This window comes from Python bivittatus, unplaced genomic scaffold (genome assembly GCF_059951505.1).
Source record: "Python bivittatus isolate LINGU-HERP-01145 unplaced genomic scaffold, Pbiv_v1 ctg000840_np1212, whole genome shotgun sequence".
In the NCBI taxonomy this organism is placed as follows: domain Eukaryota; kingdom Metazoa; phylum Chordata; class Lepidosauria; order Squamata; family Pythonidae; genus Python; species Python bivittatus.
In genome coordinates, this window is record NW_028277113.1 from 41,175,762 (window position 1) to 41,198,234 (window position 22,473).

At 39.3% G+C, this 22,473-nt stretch overlaps 1 protein-coding gene across 7 annotated transcripts in view; it reads left to right on the forward strand.

Moving 5' to 3' along the window:
• The window catches only part of MAPRE2 (microtubule associated protein RP/EB family member 2), an 88,228-nt gene that overhangs the window by 58,979 nt on the left and 6,776 nt on the right, over positions 1-22,473 (forward strand). For all 7 annotated transcript variants that reach the window (XM_088130927.1, XM_007421287.4, XM_088130928.1 and 4 more), the window contains 3 exons: positions 11,648-11,793; positions 15,220-15,433; positions 19,524-19,663. In XM_088130927.1, the coding sequence (XP_087987053.1) occupies positions 11,648-11,793; positions 15,220-15,433; positions 19,524-19,663 (500 nt within the window). The remainder of the gene's footprint in view (positions 1-11,647; positions 11,794-15,219; positions 15,434-19,523; positions 19,664-22,473) is intronic.

Sequence of the window (22,473 nt, forward strand, 5' to 3'; positions counted from 1 at the left end):
AATCTTCAAAAGTATTTTCTCTACTCTTTAATTTTTTTCATGTACAATTTTAGAAAGATGAATTCCTTTTTAGCTGCATTTTTCAAAAACTAATGTTTTTGTTATTTTCTGTAGGTTTTTGACCAGAGACTGATGTACACCAGCATTCTATTGAATTATTTTGCCCTTGTCATGCTTCAGTTGCTTATGGGTGATCATCACATTCCTTCCTTTTGAAATCCATGGTGGATTTTTTTTATATTCCTGTTTGCAAGAATAACAGTACTGTATTTAGCTTATGCCTTTCTCTGTTCATTCTTTGTCCTTCCATGATCCATGCCACTGTGGCAATATTTGAGCATATGTAGAGGAAGTATCTTCACTGCATTATATCAGGGTTTCATAAACTGTGGTTTCAGAAGTTGAGTATCATGTTTACATCCTGTTTTCTCCCCTTAGCTTCTTTTTCTTATTTGAGAAGTGACTTTCTCCACACATTCAATGGATGGCATGGAGCACTTCAAATGTGGCAGAGAATGAGATATGGATCCTGGTCCCACATATTCTCTTCATGACCTCCATTCAGTGAACTGGAAGTCTCAGTAAAAACCATATCCACATTTTTGTGAACATATGTATAGTTCACTATGCAGTCTAGGACCACATGGAGTTCTAGAATGCATGAAGAGTTGTACTCAAGTACAGGCCAAAATGTGTATAGATCCTGTACAGACCTTTCAGCTTAATACATGCTGGCTGAGAGAGTAAGGAAGGACTTCATGCATAGCTCATTCTCCACCTAGCTAGAATTCTATATATGTTTAGCTGAACTCTGAAGAAACTTCAAAATTCTACACTATTTTGAATTTTGATTTAATGCTAACCAGTATCTGAAGTCAGTGAGTCAGGGAGCCACATGGCCATGGCTTCATAAACCATGGTTTATTATATAGTAGAGACAGTTTAGACCAAATATAGATGTAATATGGACAAAGTATCATATAGGTAGGCTTCAGTTGATGATTTCCTTATGATCTATACATATACTGTAGCTAAGCAAGTACATTAGTCAGATGAGATGTGACAGAGATTTTGCTCCAAAATGTTGCATCCTGTTTTGCAACCTCGCGAGGCTATTTTAATAGTAAATGAGTTTACCTAAACTGTACACATTGTAGTTTTCCCATTCAAATGCATACACTTACATAGAACTGAACCGTATTTTCTGGAATCCTCACAGTTCTTTTCCTGTTGAGAATATGCATACACCCAGAATTAAGACTGTTAGGCCTCTTGTATGCATGAAGAAGGATTCCAGCATTGCAAAAGTGACATTAGTAGAACTGCAGTCTAAATTTAGACACTACAGAACTGAGATCATCTGGCACATTACAGCAGGCTGTCAGAAAGCACAGGGGAACCTGTGCTGCTCTCTGGCTGCTTACTGGAGAATATTGCACTGTCAAAATTCAAGAAGAATAAATGTACTATAAACGGCTTTTCTTCTTCATAATGTTTTCACCCAAGCTGTGTGTGCTTATATGGCACCCTAGGTGGCTCCTTGTAAAGAAGTAGATGACATCATGCTAGTTAATATTCAGTTTCTATATCTGAGAAGGAGTTGCATCCTAGTTTTCTAATTTGAGAACAAGATATAAATGCAACCCATTGCTGCTAGATAAATATGGATCATAAAGTGGCTCAGTATTTTTCATTGTGAAATACATTGTTTTGGTTCCCAGAAACAGCAAAAGGATAGATCAGTTGCTTTTGTGGTAAATGGCAAAATAGGATTTCAGTCACAGAACAATATGGGTTATAATTACACAGAAATAAACTTCTGATAATTGGCCTTTTCCTGAGCCTGCTTTGGTGCCCTCCCTTCAGCACTGTTGGCGGGAAGATTTCATGGGACTCCTTACTTACAGAGACTTTGCCCTTGTGGATCCAGGGAGGTAGAAACTCTTGCCCATATAGTGTCCTTTTTATGATGCCCCAAGACGTGCTTTGATCTCCCCAATCATCTCTAAATTTGAGGGTCATACTGGTAAATTTTATGTTTATTACTTTTTAAGGGATGCTAACTCTACACTCACATACCAGGTGGCCAAATACCTCCATCAAGTCATATAGTTGCGCAAAACTTTTAATTAGATATGTTGCTTTATTGTCTTTATTTTCTTTTTTTCCCTTATAATGAATTGCTGTACCAAACTATTTCTCTTTTCCTACCGTAAAGGCTGGTGAAAGACTGTAATAAATATATTTGATTTGATTTGATAATTACTATTTGATGGTTGTTCAAGATTGATACTGTATCTGAGTAGATTGTGAAGCAGAGTCCTAGCATAAAATTAGATCTAGCTGCTTCCCTGCTTTTTGTTTGTTTTTTGTAGTTAAGTAATTTTATTTAATTAGGATTATAATTTGCAGTAGAGATGCTGCTGAAATGCAGATCGCCTTGAATTTCTGGGAGTAGGGATAGGAAGGCCCTTTGATTTGGATCTTGAAAAACATAGCCAAATAGTAGTAGTATCTATGGGTATATCCATATTTATATTAATACAGTTTACAAAAAAAGTATTGAGCTTTAGTTATATATAGGATACATATGAACTAGATTTCATGTTGCTGTAATCTGTTCATACAACTGCTTGACTATCTGACCTCTTTTAGTAATTTATTTATTTATTGTTAATATTTAAAAATTGCCTATATAGCATATTCTCTGCCTGATCACAGTATGTTGTTGGACTATAGGAGAGAAAAAAATAACTTAACATTTAAATAAATACATAATCAACAAGTATAGTTCAGCAAACACATATATAAAGCAATCCCAAATGTTTGACCTCAAGTAGCTTTTATAAATAATATTTTTCTCTCCAAATCTGGAAAGCTGGGAATCTATTTAGATTTGTAAGGCTGCATTTATAATATGATGTACTGTTGGTATAAGACACCAGAAAAACTTTCTAAAATGTATAAAGGTACTTCAAATCTATGTTGGAAATGTGGAAAACATGAAGGGTCATTTTATCATGCTTGGTGGACTTGTAAAAAAGCTAGAAAATTTTGGGTTCAAATACACACAGTGATAACAAAGAATTTTAAAATTTTAATTAAATATTAATATTCAGGTGAAACCAGAACTTTTCTTGCTGGGACTAATGGACAGACAGCTAGAAAAGACTTATGGAAGATTGTTTTTGTATATGGTAACTGCAGCAAGATTATTATATGCACAAAGATGAAAAGTCTCTGAAATATCCGCAGTGGTGGAGTGGTTGGTAAAGATGACAGAATTTGCAGATGGCAAAATTGACTTGCCATTGACTACATTTGTCAGTGACTGTAATGGACTTTTTGCTGAAAATGGAAAAAAATGAACTTGTGATTTATGGGTTTGATGATTAGAAAGGGTAAAATATGGAAAGAAGGGAGCCATGATATAACTTTAAAGTGAGAAAATAAAATACAAATGCATTTATAACTTCTGTAAAGAAGATCAGAAGCTGCTTCTTTATATCTTTTTCTTTCTTTTCTTTTCTTTTTTTTCTTTTCTTTTTTCTTATTTACCTATCATTTTTCTCTACTTTTTTTTTCTTGTTTAAATTTGTACTGATTTTACCCTATAAAAATCCTTCAATAAAAATTAATTTTAAAAATTAGATCTGGAAGGCTGCCCAGTAAACAGAGAATTTGGGCAACTCACAAATTAAAAAGCAAAACCACAGTATATTAAATCAGAAAAAAAGATGGTAATGGGAGAACAAACATACACCTTAAATAAACCCACATAGTCCAATTCAGGTGGCCACACACCCCAACCTATCCCAAAGTTTGGGAAAAAGCCAAGTCTTCAAGGCCTTATTATACAGTAGCAAGATCAGATTTCTTTGGGGTGGAGAATACTCTTCCAAAGGGCAGGCTCTGCAATAGAGAAGGCCTACTTCCTAAGCCCTATCAGATATTATTGCTTGAGAGATAGGACAGGAAGTGAGACCACTCTATTGGATCTTGCAGGATGGCAGAAACCATAAGAGAAAGGCAGTTCCACAGATAGCCAACTCCTATGCCACTTTGAATTGCACCAAGAAGATCACTTGTAGCCAATGCAGGTGGCATAAAAAGAAGCTACGTGGGTGTACTGAGACACATCCATAACTGTTTGTGCCACTGCATTCTGGACCAGCTTGTAGAGCAGCTCACATATCAGCTCAAGAGCAGCTCACATAGACAGCATTTTAGTGATCCATTTGCAAAGCGCCCAATGCATCAGTGATTTCCTCTTTGCCCAGGAAAGGGGACAGTTGGTGCACCAGATGAATGTGGGTAAAGGCCTACTTGGCCTCAGCTGCTACTTACTCTTGAACCAGAAGCTGTGTGTCCAGGAAGACTCCCAAATTCTATACCAGTTCTCTCTTGGGAAGTGTCACCCCATTCTGAACTAGAGATGAAAATCCCTGGTATTGGAATAACCATGAACCCATAGTCACTTGGTCTTCTAATGGCTGGGAAGATTTATCTGTTCCTCCTCATCCAGACCTACAGCCTCTAGGCACTGGGACAAGACCTTGATAGCATCACTTGGTTGACCAGCAGTTGAGGTATACAATTGAGATCCATATTCAGTATTGGTATCCGTACTGATAATACCTATTTGATGGATGATTCATATAGATGTGAAATAGGAAAGACAAGAGAGTTGAGCCTTGTCACATCCTGCAAATCTGGGGCTTCAAGCTCAACCTCTCTCCTCCTGTGTTGACAGGCCATGAAGAAATTAATCTTTTTGTGTTTCAACTTTTTTGGTTGAAGAGACATAATTGTGTCAGTGTATTTCTAGCAGGATACCAGTGTTTTGTTCTCTTCTGGGAGTTTATAGTGGACCATACCCATTACTACTTATACAGTAAGTAAAGAACATGATTATATTTTGATACCTAGACTATTTATAGGAAGTTTCTTGTGATAAATAATCTTTGTCTAGCAGTGCATTATTTACAAATTGATCAAATAAACAAATAAATTATAGGCTCAGGGAAGTGCAATGGACAGCTGAGATGCTGTGTTAAAAGACCTTGTTATTGTTTAATGTTTTCAATTTGAGTATGAAGATTAATGCATCTTTTATAGGAAAAAAATTGGTATCCATTCAGAAATATTGATGTTCAGCTAAGGCTGCTGCAAGCAGGTGTTCAAGTTGTACGCTGCTCAAAGGCACTATGACATGGGGCGGGGGCGACGGACATTGTAGAAGCTGCATAGATGAAAAGGGGAGGGAGGATGGATAAATTCAACCTCCACTCCTTGAACAGAAAGACACTTTGTTAGTGGCTGTTAGAGAAAGGGTGGGGCGAAAGGGTAACCTGTGCCACCTCCGCCCCTTCCTGGCCTTTCTGCACATTTTGCAGTATCTGCATTGGTGCCAGCAGAAGGACACGAAAGAGGTGGCGTGGCGGGCAGGGCTTGCTGCATGGACTGCACAGCCCAGGCACTGGTGGAGACAGAGCTGCTGAGGAGTGGCAAAAAACGTTTTGTACAAAGGTGCCTTACACGTTAGGGGCAGCCCTGTGTTCAGCAGCAGGCTGTGCATTTGCATCATCGATAAGGATGGCCACATTAAAACTCTGATGGCGATCTGCAATTTCTGACAATATGATTATCTAAAGAAAGCACAAAAAGGCAGCTTGGATTTAACCCAATGCCGAAATAGTTCAACTGGTGACATGGGTTATCTGTTCAGTGCATTGCTTAACAATGGGTAGGTTTTTTCTAGCTCACCAGGTATTTCTTTGTGTCATGGTTAGAACATTTGTCTCTGTAATAGTCTGGGTCTGAATAAACCATACTAAACAACAAAGATGAGATGAACCATAGAGGGCTTTAAGGATAAATCTTGTAATTAGTCTTGTTTATATATTCTTTTATTCAGTAAGTTCTTTCATAATGTAACTTGTACAGGAATGGCTCTAACACCAATCAAACATATTTTCCCCACTTCCTTTTTCTAGTTTTCCACCACAATGTCTGATGAAGACTTTAAATACAGTTGCAAGATTTCAATTAGTCTTGGATTGGCCTAAGTTAAAGACATTCCTCCTATGGATTTTTTATATTTATATTTTAGTCCTGAGGCCCTTTCCCTTATGCTCCATGGTTACTGTAGGCCTATTGGACACATTTGATGCGTAATAATGAATTGAGAATTTGCCATACAATGTTTTAAAGCAAAAATATTTTTAAAAACCCTACTGGATAGTTTAATTGCATAAATCAGATATTGAGGACCAGTGGCTGTCCAGATGTTGCTGAAGTACTGTTCTTAGGCTATACTGGCTAGGGGATGCTGAAAAACTATAGAAAAATCTGGCCAAATGCTTCTTACCCCTGAAATACATGATTTGTTCATGTTCTCAATATTGTAGTGATAAGGTATTCACATTGATTTGGTCTTAGTGAAAACTATCCTTGGGAGCAAATGACAGATCTAGTTTTTCCTCTCTCATTTTGTAAAGTTAGTTGATTAGAATCAGCAATGGTTAGACTGCTATGTTTTTGTCTTTTGGTCTATCCATCTGTCTATCCTTTTTGTGATGTTATTTGTAAGCTTAATAAATTAGACTTTTCTCTTCATTTCTATCTTTTTTGTTGTACAATTGCCAAATCTAAGTGGCAGGTAGTGTATCATCTGCCTTCTGTTCAATTCTAAACATAATACAGAATTTCTATACTGTAATTAGATCAAAAGAAGTTTCCACTTTTGCAAATTTTCTGTAGCCCAGTCTAATACATTATATTCATTATTCATTATATTGACAACTAAATCAATACCCCAAAGAAAATTAAATCTCATACAGTTTTAAAGGAAATATTAACTTATTTCCAGAAATCAGTAAAAGCAACACATATTTTAATGTTGCCTGATTTTAGTTATGGCTCCCTATAGATTCAGTTGGTGCCTTTTAAAACACTTACTTTAAAGCTATCTTCCTTTCCCCAAGAGTGATGCAGCGTAACAATATAAAGAATACCATTAACCAGCTGCACAATTCTATGACTTTCCTAGGAAGAAACAAGCTTTCTCTACACACTATGGATTGGTAATAGCTTCCATATGGGAAGACATGAGTCTAATATTCTGATAAATTTGAGCCAAACCTCCTCTCAGCTGAACTGAAGCATTTCTACAAGGAAAACTTATACTTATTCCCCAAAACAACAACAAATATATCAACGTCTATACTTTTCTACTTATTAGTAATGTGCAAATTAGCAATTCCAACATCCACTGAAAAAGCATGTTTTTTCCCCCTAAAATGGAATTAAATTCTTTCAGCCACCCTGATAAAGACAGGGATTTAAATTCTGAACTAGGGCCTATAGTTATCTACAGCAAGCTGTAATGTTGTGGTGTTTGTGTCATGACTTACATTTTTTATATGCCCCCTTTCCCAGAAGACACCCAGATCAAAAGAAGTTTCCACTTTTGCAAATTTGCTGGGCTAGGACCTGACAGACTCTGACATCAGGACTTATCCCAGTGGCTCCATCCTGGCACCCAAAATTGATATATAACCATGCGTACTCATTTCTGAATAATAACAGTTGATTCTACTTCTAGAATCTAGAAGCTACCACAGAGAAGGCTGTTTTTCTGGGTTTTAATCAACTGTATATTTGCTGCTGTCAAGTATTGGGGATCCATATTGATTATATATCATCAAGTGGCCACTTGACAGATTTAGCGACCACACAGATAGATTTTCTCTATGACAATCTGTCCATTACCTGGTCCTTCAGGTCTTGCAGCAATGCACCCATCGCCACTGTAATTGAGTCCATTCACCTTGTTGCTGGTCATCCTCTTCTCTTTCCTTTGTCCTTTCCCTGCATTAGAGCCTTCTCCAGAGAACTAGATCTCCGCATAATGTGTCTCAAGTAGGATAATTTGAGCCTGGTCATTTGTGTGCTGAGTGAGAACTCTGGGTTGATTTGTTTGATGATCCACCTGCTTGTTTTCTTGGCTGTCCATGGTATCCTCAGGAGTCTTCTCCAACACCAAAGTTCAAAACTGTCAATACTCTTCCTGTCTTGCTTCTTCAAAGTCCAACTTTCGCTTCCATGGAGTGTCACAGGGAATACCATTATTTACACTAGTCTGTGATCTTTGTAGGTATAGACACATGGCATCTTAATTACCTTTTCTAGGCCTTCATGGCTCCTCTACTAAGTGCTAGTCTGCAACGTATTTCTTGACTACTTGTTCCATTACTGTTGATGGTTGATCCTAAAAGTTAGAAGCTATCTACCACGTTGATATCCATTATCAATTCTGAGGCTGATTATTCCCCTAAAATATGCATCTCATCAATTCTAACAGTAATAAAGATTAGACTACAATGTGACTTAGCCCAGTCAGCATATCCTGTAACCTGGAGAGGGCATGTCTGAAGTGAACTATTATAGTTCCCAGTATTTTTTGGATCCTGAAATGCCAGTTTCTAATTGCATTATATGTCTCATGACAATTAAAATCAGTAGGTTAGTTGTGCCTCAGCAGGATATGCTTTCTGTATCCCATAATGTGAGTCTGTTTACTTATAACTTCTTTTCATTTCACTGGTTTGTTCATACCATAACAGGTTCTGTTAACAAAGGAAGTTTGGGGAGTGTTCTACATTTTGTGTTAATCCCTGTCTTTATTTTAAATGAATTAATCAGATATATTTTCAGGAAAAGATACTTGACTAAAAAGAGTTTCAGGCTTTGAATGATGTTTGTAAGATGTGTGTTTAAATGCTTGCTGCCTTCAGTTTGGTTCGTCTTCCTCTCTGACTCTTTGCTTCATCTCCATACATACAATAATATCACGAAATAGATTCTTGTCTAGGAAGGAAGAGAGATAATGCAGCTGCTAGGGAAAGGAAGGAACATAAGTATTTGCACTGACAACAACACTTGTCAATATTAAAGCTCAAGAGTGCTGGCTAGGCTTGTGCATGCTAATTACTGATAACACTGATAACACTGATAACACATAACACTGATTATGGTCAAATAGACTGCTTTCTGTTTATCTTGGCAAGGGCAAACACATAATATTGGAAATGTGCAACATGTTCCAATGGCCTGCCTTATATTGTGGATATCTGCAAGATATTAAGTGAATTGAGACAAAAAACTGTGTGTGTCTTCTTAGAAGTAGAGATGGGCAACTGTCTGTTCAAGTTCTTGGTTGCTTCAAGTCACTATTGCTTAACCCAGCTAATCTCAAATGGGGGGTAGCATAGGTAAACATTTGGAGGACCTCTTGAGGGAAAGACAGAATGTGAATAAATTACTAATAAGATTGTGCAGAGTTTTTAAATGCTTGGACCATAGAAGATTGTGCAGAGCTTTGGATTTGATCCAAACTATTATTTGGAAGTTGTGGGAGGTGCTAAGTTCGTGCTTCCTTCTCACACCAAAGCACCTCTTGGATATTGAATCCAAGGTGCTATACAGCCCTAATAAATAAATAGAGGCACTTAACACTTGCACGTCCATGTATGTATGTATGTATGTATGTATGTATGTATTAATTAAATTTGTATGCTGCCCATCTCCCCCAAGAAAACAAAATCCACCAGGATGAATTCTGGGGTAAAAAGTAGAGGTAATAATTATATAAATGTAATTAATATACATGTTTTAAACATGTACATGAGAAGCACCAGAGAAGTCAGGAGATGGAGAGGAGGCATTTTAATAACTCAGACAATGGGCTTATCATAAGAACTAAGAACCTGCAGCCAAAGGATCTCAGGCAAAATCACTAGGCATATTTTATAGAGGTTGCATTGTTGAGAAGATAAGCTGTGATAGTGCCCACCATCTTCATTTCCCCAGAGAGCATTTAGGAACAGCAGCAGCCTAGAAAATGAGGATGCTGGTGTGATTGTATCTTGACTTTGCTGTACTGTATACCTAAATTGTGCTGAAAGTAGAAGAAAGTTAAGGTGCTGCTGACTCATAAAGGCACAAAAAAAGATCAGCCCCAAGGTTAAAAGCATCAAGATATAAGAGAGAAAAATGAGGAGAAAAAGAGAAAGAATATCCAAAGAATAAATGAGGGGGAGAGTGCAAAAAATAGCAACATGGAATGGAAAGAGAAAAGTGAACGATTTGAAAAGAGGAAACAAGGAAGGTAGGAGGCTTTGGAGTCAAAGAGTATCTCATTGAAGATCCTCTCAAAGATAGAAATATCCCTTTCCAATTCTGTGGAATTGATACTGCTCAAATAGCAGAATTGGTTCTATTTATGTTTTTTTTTTCTTTTTAATGCAGACATTGATTAAATTCACTCAAACAATATTGTGCATTGTTTGGTCTAGAGTGACGACCTGAATTATTCTTCCCACCCTTGCATGGGGCAGTGATATGTCACATACTGATAGTAGTGGGAAAAGACCCATGCGGTAAACACCAGGTCATGTGTATATGATAATGCTTTGCATTGAAAAAACTGACCAAATGTGGACCCTAGAACAGTCTTCTGCTCTGGATTCTGTTGTTGACTTGGGGAGGAGTACCTAATGCACCAAAGCTTTTGGGTTCCTTTTTTCATTTGCACAAAAGCTACATAGGAAATTTATAAGGGATCTAAGTCAACTATTTATTCATTGTCAGAAAACAAAGTGACTTTTGTTCATTAAGCTTCCCTATCTCTTTAGATATAGTGCTTCATTGCATCTTAGGGTCTGTTAAGCCAAATCGTGATAAAACAGATGGACCTGGCTGAAAAAAACTTTGGTGGTAAAGGACAAATACTGTCCCTTAACAGCATGTAGATTTTGCAAGACTTCGCCAGGACTTACTGGATTAGACATCTGATTCTTTGCCGTGATTGCATTGTGTAATGTTCTTTGCTAGGCTTATGATTAAGTGTGGCTGCTCTTGCCCACAGCATAGTTAGTAGACATCCATTGCTGATTAATTTAACACTATCAACCAGCCAGGCAGCATAAGCCATAGTTTATGATACTGTTCAGGGATTGTCAGAATTTATTATTCAGACAATTATTATTTATTCTGCCTCTTACTGAAGTCCTCCTGCAACTGACAGACTTTTGCTGTTTTTTCCCCTCAGTTTTGTCTGAATTCTGGCTTGTTTCTCTGAAATTGTTCTCTTGGCTTTCAGGGCATGGCAGCTTCTTTTTTCTTGATTTAATGTCAGGAATTTGTGAGCTATCTGAAGTTTTCACTGGACTATTGATGCCATTCTGTATAACATTTTTATAATTTTGGTGAGGAATCTCTGAGTACATTAGAAAATAAATACTGTGACAATGGAACTTAAAAATCAGTTGAGCACTTTTAAGAACACACTAGTATGCTAGTTTGTCTTTCTTTGACATATATTCTGTAGAGTCTTTTTGTATTTACTGGAATGTTTCTTGATAACATTTGTTGCAATTCTAATGATGCAGATGTGTTTGGAAAAGTAGTCACATGCTAAAACAGAATGTACTTATTACTTCAATCTGATACTAAGATAGAGGTTTGATGTTTAACTCTATTTTTGCAACTTCAATAAGTAAGTCTATTTACTTTGTTTCTTGTGACACTTTGCTATCTTATTTGCTTGCACTGCAACTAACATGGCTCTGTTTTCTTGTTCTAGGAGCAGCTTACTGTCAGTTCATGGATATGTTGTTCCCAGGGTGTATTAGTTTGAAGAAAGTAAAATTTCAAGCAAAGCTTGAGCATGAATATATTCATAATTTCAAACTTCTGCAGGCATCATTTAAAAGAATGAATGTGGATAAGGTAAACTTTGAGTTTGGATTTTTCATGCAACAGCTTGATACTGCATTTTAGAGAAAGTTTCTTTTACTCACAGTGTTTTATTATATTTTATTTATTTGAGCTGTTTTGCTTGGAAATATTAAGTAGCACAGAATCTTTTAAACTAAGGGAGACAGACTGTATGCATGTTGGAGAAAATACTGGTTCTTAAATTTAAATAAGATGGATATTATTAAACTGAAAAGTAGCATTTTTCAGCATTGGAACAGATGGTCTATTTAATTGATTGATTCCTTTATACATTACCTTTCTATTTATAAAACACTCAAGGTGGATTAAAATAATTGAAATTATAAATTATAAAATGTAAAAATAAAAATCTAATTAAAATAAAGGCAAAATTAAAATCACTATCATTACACAGAAGTGAATTCAAATGGGTTTATCCATTTTCCTAAGTACTAGGAAAGTGGGAGATAAACTCAGTTGCTTGAAGAATGCATTTCATAGCCTGGGGGTGAAGGAGAAGGCCTTTTCCCATGTACTAGAGAGGTGAGTTCTGGAAGCAGGGGAAACCTTCAAAAGGGCCTCATACTGATCTAAATAATGGGGTAGGTTGGTGACAGAAAAGGCCTTTGGGGCTTTAAAGGTCAACACCAACACCTTAAATTGGGGGCAGCAACTGGTAACCAGTGCAGATCTTTCAATAGAGGTTTCATATGATGCTTGTACATTGAATCATTTAGAAGACATTTGAACCAACTGTAATTTCAGGAGACTTTTCAAGGGTAGCCACTTGTAAAACATGTTGCAGTCGTGCAGACAAAGCATAGATAACTGTCGTTAAGCTCAACCAGTTCAAGAAGGACCACAGTTGGTGTATTAGCATAGTTGTGCAAATGCATGTCTTGCCACAGCCATAATCTGAAGATCAAAGGGCTGGGGGTTTAGGAGCACTGTTAATACTGCAAGCCAGCTCTTTCTGGAAGAGTACAGTTCCATCTGAAATAGGCTTCATCTTAGTGCCTGAGTCCAGGTTTCTTCTCAGCAGTAGTGCCTCAATGTATTAGCCCTTTATCAAGTGCAAGCAGCATTCAGACATACTCATTGCTTCTTTAGAATTAGAAAGTAAGGCACAATAGACCTGACTGTCATGAGATACTGGTGGCATACCATTACAAGGTGCCAAATGACCATCCCTGACAGTTTTATAGATCTTAAACAACATACAGAACAAAATAGACTCCTATACAAATGAATGTAGATATTATTATTCCTTAAAACTACTTAAAACATGCCTTTTCAACCCACTCTAGCTTTATACATTGTTTTCCTAAACCCATATATAAGAAAATAAACATACATTATGTTAAGATATTCAAAACCCGGAGTGATTCCAGATGAGCTCTTAAGACCTGCCCCTTGTTAGTGTTATTCAAACGACATTCTGCATTCACAGTGAAAGTGTGGATGCCTGCAGAACCTGATGTTCAAGCAACACTCACAGGAAGTTTATACAGTGTACTTGTTTGATTATATATCCCACCGAGAGTCATAGAGGGACTATCTTTGGATTACAAATCCATTATCACTCTGTCTTGATAGGATTCCATCCTCAACCGGACCCTAACAGTCTCCAGGTATCAGGTCAGGTCCTCCACAACATATCTTGCCTGGCCCTCGGTGGATGACCTTACCTCTGGATGATCTGTCCCGGTACCTTCAGGTAGATGTTAAACCAGTGCTTCCCAATTACGCAAAATTGGGTAAAAGTTTTTTTTCTTTGGGTAATAACACACAAACCCATTCACAACAGGGTTGTGTTAAATTGACTTAAAGATTACAACGTATAATAAAATATATTCGAAAATCTCCCAAAGTATTCCTATTAAGATGAAAATTGATGAAATTACCAATGGTAATTTGTTGAAATGACATAAAGATCTTTCAACGATACTGTTTGTATAATACAAGTAGTCCTCGAGTTGTGACCATTCATTCAGTGACCGTTCAAAGTTACAACGGTGCTGAAGGAAGGGACTTACGACTGGTCCTCGAAATTCCAGCCATTGCTGCACCCCTGCAGTCACGGGAACAAAATTCAGGAGCTTGGCAACCAGCTTGCAATTACGACCAGTTGCAGTGTGCCACAGTCATGTGATCACCATTTGAAACCTTCCCTGCCAGCTTCCTACAAGCAAAGTCAAAGGGGAGGTCGCAAGTCATCTGGGTAAGTCTCACCCTCCCACTCCAGCCTTTCTTTACTCGCATGCACCGTGCCCTCCCTCCCCCCTTTGCTCACATGCACACATGCACCTCTCCCTCCTTCTCTTGTTCACATAAACTCTATCCTCTTTCCCCCTTCACACGCACACATCCATGCCCTCCTTCCCCCCTGAGTTTTTTTTATCGCTGTATTACTTTTATAAATAACTCAAGGCGGTGAACATACCTAATATTCCTTCCTCCTATTTTCCCTACAACAACAACTTTGTGAGGGAGTTGGACTGAGAGAGAGAGACTGGCTCAAAGTCACCCAGCCGGCTTTCGTGCCTAAGGCAGGACTAGAACTCACAATCTCCTGCTTTCTAGCCTGGTGCCTTAACCACTAGACCAAACTGGCTGTCATTTTGTTTTGAAAAAACAAAAACTTATTGAGTTTTGGGTAATGAAGAAAAAAGTTTGGGGAAGCACTGTGTTAATCAGTAATGGAGAGAGGACTGAGCCCTTTGGCATCCCTTAAGAGTACCCAAGAGTTTGATCTCTCCTCACCCACCACCACTGATTAGTAGAACTGGCTATTCAGGTAAGAAGAGAACTACAGAAGAATAGTGCCCCCCCATCCCAACCTGATTACCTGAACCAGGAAGTTATAATGGTCAGTGTTATTGAATGCTGTCATGAAGTCAAGCAGAACCAAAATAGTTCATCCATCCCAGTCCCGCCGAAGATCATCAAGAGAAAACGTGTGGTTCCATACCCAGGCATGAATCCTGACTAAAAAGGTTTCAGATAATCCAGAGCTGTCTGTAACACTATTGAACCCTCTTTTTAACAGAAAAGGAAAGTTTGAAATTGGTGGATAGTTTTCTAGAATTGATGGCTCCTTTTATAATGGCTAATATAAATGTAATATTTTATTGCCTTGGTAGACCTATAAATAGATAAGTTCAAAATGGAATTTATGCTTTTAAAGAGCACTGAAAGGATAGAATATATTAAATGTCTTGTTGATAATTATAGAAATGATGTAGATGATATGAATCAACAAGGGCAACAACTTTGTGGGGAGAAACACAATGAGAAATTGTGCGTAGTAATATTTATTATTACATTTACTATTTAGTATTATATTGCTATTTGGTATTTGGAAACATTGTTATGCTGTATTGAAATTCTTCTATTAGCATTTTAAATCACTGATCTGCCTTGCTTTGTCATATACAGGTTATTCCAGTGGAGAAATTAGTAAAGGGACGTTTCCAAGACAACCTTGATTTCATACAGTGGTTTAAGAAATTTTTTGATGCTAACTATGATGGGAAAGAATATGATCCAGTAGAGGCTCGGCAAGGCCAAGATGCAATTCCACCACCTGATCCTGGGGAACAGATCTTTAATCTGCCAAAAAAGTCTCATCATGCAAACTCTCCTACAGCAGGTATTTATCCATGATTGTAAATTTTTATTATTTACAGTTGTAATTGTTGAATAATATGTTATAAATACAATAACTTCATTAAGGAGTTAATTTTAAAGGATAATGGCTCCCTTTCCACACCACATCTTCCAATGTACTGTGATTTATGGGTGCTGTGATGTCCTGTAGGAATATATAAAATGTCATACTCTAGTGCCCATATGGAATCTACATGAAATTCTCTCTTTGGCAAGAAGAGTAAATTCATCCCAATGATGTTCTATTTTAAGATAAGTCATTTTAGGTTTTTCTCTCACCAAAGCATGCTTTCCATCTTTCTTCAGCATACACATGTAAACATAAGCACTTCCATATGTAATCATGGTCCGTATACATGTTCAGTCGCTGATGTAGCAGCTGTAGACTGTGATGTTTTAGGAATGCTATGCTTTCCACTAGCTTGTATCCACATACTGAAATGAGGAGGACAGGACTGTTATGGTATTTTATCTGTTATATTTTCTACTGAATTATCTGCATGTTTATTTCACAAAAGAGCAGAATGTAAGAAAAAGATATCCAAATCTAATAATCTGTTGTCAATCTTTTGGCCTTTTGCAAACTGGGGGTGGGTTTCATTAGAGTACTAAATCATTGGTAATAAATCTCCTGAAGTCCTTCCTCCTTAAAAGAAGAGTACATTCCTAGCCACTGCTCTTGCTAATAGGCATATTAAGAAATGGGATGAATGGCATCTCCTCTTTACTTTATAGGTTCACTCTTACAGGAACCTGCTGGTGTAATCTAGTTTTATGGTGACTGGAATGTTTCCAGTCCTAGGTGCTGGCCCAATAGAACAAAGTAAACATACACACAGATACATGTACATGCACATATATATACTACTTGTGATGCAGGGATTCTCTTTAGTGGTTATTTGATTGACATTTATTTACATTGTTAGAATAACAGGAAAAGCTACAGAAAAACAGTAAAGAATCAGTTCAAAACAGTGCAGCGTTTTGAGTACTGCAGTGTTTTCAGCAAATGTATTGCTTAATAGAATGTCTTTATATATGTGATGAAATCTTTAGAGTTATTTTCATTCTTAGATGTGTTCAATAGCGTTTAATTCCTATCCAATATCACTTTATTATCAGCTGATTATGGTAGCTTGATGATTGAAAAACATATTTTGAGGGTAGAAAATGGGGGAAGCTGTTCTAGATAATTTTGAATCAGATGATAATGAAGTCACTGGTAGTATGGAAGACATTTATAATTTGAGCTGTTTCAAATTCAAAGTGCCCTGTCTTGAATTTGAATGTCCTATTTTGAGCATAACATGGGCTGTTTCAGTCAAGCTTCAATAGAGCATTTTGCAACTGAAGCATTTTGAATTTGAGAACACTTGCACATAGCCTTAAAAGGTGTGAACAGCATATCATTTATGAACTGTTTTGGATCCATTTATTAGCCTCGTAATCCTCTGTCATATAGCTCATCAACTTTTGACCTTCTGGAGTGCCATTTTTGGGAGACCAGATGCTCAAGTTGAGTGAAAGTCAAGAAGAGGATTGTTTTATATATAGGATTCCACTTACAGTTTTTAGCGAAGATAAAGAAAATTTCCCATAATAAAACTCCATTACATTGCAGGCTTGCTTAGAGCTGAGGTCTTGTGAGTAGTCAGAGCATAGCAACAGGAGCTTGGCAGGTTAGTACAGATGGACAACTTTTGAGGTCTCTGCTGGATTCCAAACTCTTTCTGAACAACTTTTTTTTAAGTCCCTGAACAAATGATACCCACATTTCAGTAACTCATGATGAAAAGAGGTTATTCTAGTTCTCTGGGAGAAGACACAAGCAAAGGCTATATAAGCCAAAATAATACAGGTAGTCCTCCCTTAACAACCCTAATTGGGACCGGAATTTTCATTGCTAAGCAAAGTGGTTGTTAGATGAAACATCACATAACTATATGGCTTAGTGACAGCAATTCCAGTAGTCCCAGTTGCAGTTGTTAGGCAGGACCATGCCATCGTTAGGCGAGGATCTCACACTTCTCTTGCCCTGCCAGGCTCGGCTCTGCTTCAACTCCCCACATCTGTCTATCTCTCCCCCATCTCTGCCCTTTTGACCACCCTGCACTCTGCCAGCTATCCCTGCTGTCCCCAGCTGATCTTCACCAACTTCCTCCTCCTCCTCGGTGCAAGGGTTCTGTTGACACTGGGCTCCCCACCACTGCCGCCACCCCGGCCGCTGGGCTCCTGGTGGACTTGCCCCACTTCAGCACTCTCAGCCTGCTGTACATTCCCACATGCATGCCCAGTCTGCCTGCTAGGGCTCTGCACCAACATGGCTTGCTGCCTCCTCCCAGCTGCTGGCCATGGTCTGGCAAAGCAGCCGCTCATTCTGCGGGGGGAGGGGTTGGCTCTTCTTGGGAGGTGAGCGAAAGCAAGGTGGGTGCAGGCTGTGGATTGTGACCTGGAGCAGCCACAGCTGGCTGGCAGCTCCCTGCTTTGTGCATCCCTGGCATGTCTCGGAGCACTGTGGACTGGGTCCTTGCTGTGTCTTGCCTGCTGTGCTCTGCACCATCTCAGGGGTGGGGGAGGTCTTTGAATGCAAGGTCTCCCTGCCAGGCTCCACACACTGGATGCAGCTTGCTGCCTCCTTCCCCTTTAAAACCTCACAAAAAGTCAGCTTCTAATGTGCTGAGGCCTGCAGACTGGTTCTCTCTGCAGCGTGTGTTGGAAGCGCTCCTGGAGAACCAGACTGCAGGCTTCAGTGAGGGACGGAGGTGAGCCCAGTGCCAACAGAACCTACCTGCATGCCTTCTGCTTGCTCTCAGCCCAGCCTTCCTCCTGCAAAGCCTTGCGAAGGGCCAGCAGCTTCCAGGAGGAGGAAGGCCGAGTCAAGAGCGAGCAGAGGGCCTGCAGGTAGGCTATGTTGGCACTGGTCTTGCCTTCACCCCTCACTGAAGCCCGCAGGCTAGTTCTCCAGAAGGGCTTCCAGTGCAAGCAGCAGAGCATGTGCTGTGCCTCCAGGAAACCCTCATCCTTCTGCTTCCTCGAGTTCTGCTGCCACTCTGAACAGCGCCTCCTGCACAGCTGTCATCTTTGCTTGGGAAGCCGCCACCACCTCTCCTGCCTTGCCTGGCAACAGAGCATGCCATGCGAGGCTGTCCTGTCCCACTGTGCTCTCCATGGTCTCTCAGCTATCACTCCTTGTGCAAGCAGCAGAAGACGGGGCTCCTCCACCCAGACCGCCATCATGCCTCCTCTGCCAGCTCCATCCCACTGCCCTCTCGCTGGCCAGGCCCAGCACAGTAGACAAGGCTCCACTGCCCTGTCATGCACATCCCAGGGCTGCGCCCTCACCCAGCACCTGGATCCCGGTCCAGCAGCAGTGGGAAGAAGACTATGAAGATCAGCTGTGGGCAGCAGGGGGCAATATGGGTAAAGGGCAGAGTGCAGGGTGTCCAAAAGGGCAGAGATGGGGGAGATCGGCAGGTGGGAGACTTGAAGCATCCCCTGCAGTTCTAAGTGCAGGTGAGCTGCCAAGTGCCCATATTTTGATCATGTGACCATGGGGGTGCTGCAACAGCTATAACTTTGAATGATCGCAGAATGAATGGTTTTTAAGTGAGGACTACCTGTAAAGCATTTTTAAATATAAGAGGGCTCTGAGTTATTGTACTACTATCAGTGGTAGTAGAGGGCAGGGAAGGGCAAGAAATAGCAACGTAAGTTATTTGTGATGGGGAAGCAGAGGAAAGATGGGGATGAAATGAAGTAAATTCACTTATAGCTTGGAGCTCTGTCAGACTCTTGCTTTACTCCAGAAGAAGAAGATTGAAGCCTCAGTGTTTTCTCTGGCTTAACTTTCTGTCCTTGCTTGTATGCCTGATAGAGTCTACATCTGCAGTTCTTTCTCCTAGGACCATGCACCACCATGAACATAAAGAATAGGTTTTATCCTCCACACACTTTAGTTGAATGCTCCCCCCCCCCCCCCAATCTCTCTCTAGTTCCAGCTGTTGGTTTCTTAAATGAGAAGAATCTTGCGGCTAACTAATATTTTAAAAACAGTTCTAATTTTTTTTTTTCAGGTGCTGCCAGATCCAGTCCTGCATCAAAACCTGGCTCCACATCATCTCGCCCATCATCAGCAAAAAAAACACCACCAAGCAGTTCGGTGTCTAAGTCTGATAAAGATTTGGAGACACAAGTCATACAGCTCAGCGAACAGGTAATATGCTTAGGCCACCAAAATGGGAAATTACTCTGCATATGAGCAAAGCAGTGAAATCTAGTATGATGCTATCGCTAAACCATAGCAATTTTCAAACACTTTGGTGCCACATGACTCACTGGGGCTCTTAACGCTTTTCATTTTGCTACTGAGATCTCTTCCTTTTTCCTTCCACCAAGTTTTTCATGTATCCTCATAACACAGCTAAGCACTGGTTACTGCTGACTTACATGGAAGATCATTGCATCCTCAACAATTACCTTAATTATTTTTATGCCTGTGCAGAAACCTGGGATGATAACAGGAAAAATGCTATGTAAACATTTAATCAAGTGGTATCTCAATTAGTATAGTCATCCGGTAAGATAAGTCAGTGTGTCCTCTAAATGTGTGACTACATTTTTTTGGGTGGCCTTGTTGAACAAGCCAAAATACAGTCATTTGACCCCTTTCCCCAAGAAAACCATATACTTCTGGTTTTTCCATATGGAGGGTCAATGGGAAGAGTAACTAGGTTAGATGCTATTGTTAGAAGGTATCCTTAGATTTTAAAGGCAAAAATTCAGTCTTCCCTGCTTGCCTTTGGGTTACTTAATAGAACTTCCTGATAGTATCCTGAAGTTCAGCCTTTTGGAGGGAAAGGTTGTGGAGAAAGTGGTGAGGTGACAACTGCAGAGGGCTCCAGAAGAAATAGATTATCTAGAATCTTGGCAGTCAGGATTCAAGCTACAGTATAATGGAAACCACACTGGTCATTCTCATAGATGGCTGGTAGTGAGGCATGAATGGTGGGAATACCTCCCATCTAGATCTCTCAGGTACTTTTGATATTTTGAGTGCAGTATCCTTCACTTATGACAGCTAGGGATGGGAAGCAATATTTTGTGGTGGTTCTGCTTCTTCCTGAGTGGGTGGGTTTAATGAGTGGTTATGCATGTGCGGGGGAGAGACTGAGTCCACAGGCACCCAATATGGAGTGCCCAAGGGTCCAGTTCTTTCCCTTATCCTGTTTAATAGCTATATGAAACCACTGGGAGAGGTCATCTGCTAGCATAGAATGTGAGACCATAAATATGCCAGTGATACCAAGCTATATAACTCTGCCCTGCTCTGAATGGAAGATATAATGGAAATCCTGACCCAGTGCCTGGAAGCTCACAGGGCATGGATGGGGAGAAACAGGCTCAGATTCAACCCAGACAAGACAGAGTGGCTCTGCCCCCAGAATCAGTTTAGAAGTCAACTGATTCTGGGGGCATGCCAACCTTAGTTCTTGATTTTATTTTAATTGTTATTAAACAAAATTATATGGCCATGCATCTTAACCAATAAAATTCTGGGTGGCAAGCTAAAACATAAAACATAAAACACAATAAGCAAAACCATTTTTTTTTAAACTAGTCAAGCCCGTTTAAACAATTCTGTAACTGCATAAACACACATGTGCAAGGCTCCACTAACATCTGGCCACAACTCCTGGAGGAGAAGCCAGGTCTTCAAGATCTTAATGGGAATATACTCCCCCTGAAAGAGCAGGCTTAAAATCTGGAGGGTTCTCCTGGACTTGTAGCTCCTACTGGAGGAGCAGGTTAGGTCTATGGCCAGAAAGCACTTTGTCCAGCTTTGGCTGTGGCCTTACTAGAACATGATGTTCTGAAAACAGTCACATCTTTGTCATCTCATGCCTGGATTACTGCAATCTGCTCAACATGGAGTTGCCCTTGAAGACCACCCAGAAATTTCAACTGGTGCAAAATACAGCTGCCTGTGTGCTTACTTGGCAATCACTGTACAGCCCTGGTAGTTGATTCCACTGCTGAAAGCCAACATTCAACCAGATTGCTTTCTGTAACTGAAATCCATTTTCTATTATTTGTAGTCCAGACAGCCAAGAGCAGGTCTTTAAAAGATGCAAAATAGTGTATTATTTTCCATTAGTCTTTCTTCATAGGACTTCCTGGTTAATCTTGTTGCCCTTCTTTGCACTTATTTTGTCTGAAATGTCATTTGGTGCTCAGAACTAGACACGATGCTTGAGAGGAGTTTATAAAAGCAGAATGATTACTTCCCATGATTTGAAGTTATATTTTGGTTAATGCAGCTTAAAATCCTGATTCATATTCAATTTGCAAATACTCCTCCAAGATTTTTTACACATGCCTCTTCTAACCTTATCAAGGTCTTTTGAAGTACGGTACTGTGCAAAAGTTTTAGGCAGGTGTGAAAAAATGCTGTAAAGTAAGAATGCTTCCAAAAAATATGTATTGTAATTGTTTATGTTTATCAATTTACAAAATGCAAAGTGAGCGAACAGAAGAAAAATCTAAATCAAATCAATATTTGGCGTGACTACCCTTTGGCTTCAAAACAGCATCAGTTCTTACACTTGCACACTTTGTACACTTGCACAAAGTCAGGGATCTTGTAGGATTAGAGTCAGGTGTATGATTAACCAATTATACCAAACAGGTGCTAATGATCATCAATTTCATATGTAGGTTGAAACAGAGTCATTAACTGAAACAGAAAGTGCTGTGTAGGAGGCTTAAAACTGGCTGAGGAACAGCCAAACTGCTACTAAGGTGAGGTTGTGGAAGAGTTTCATGTCACAGGTCATACACCATGGCAAGACTGAGCACAGCAACAAGACACAAGGTAGTTATACTGCATCTGCAAGGTCTCTCCCAGGCAAAAATTTCAAAGCAGACTGGGGTTTCAAGATGTGCTGTTCAAGCTCTTGAAGAAGCACAAAGAAACGGGCAACACTGAGGACCGTAGATGCAGTGGTTGGCCAAGGAAACTTAATG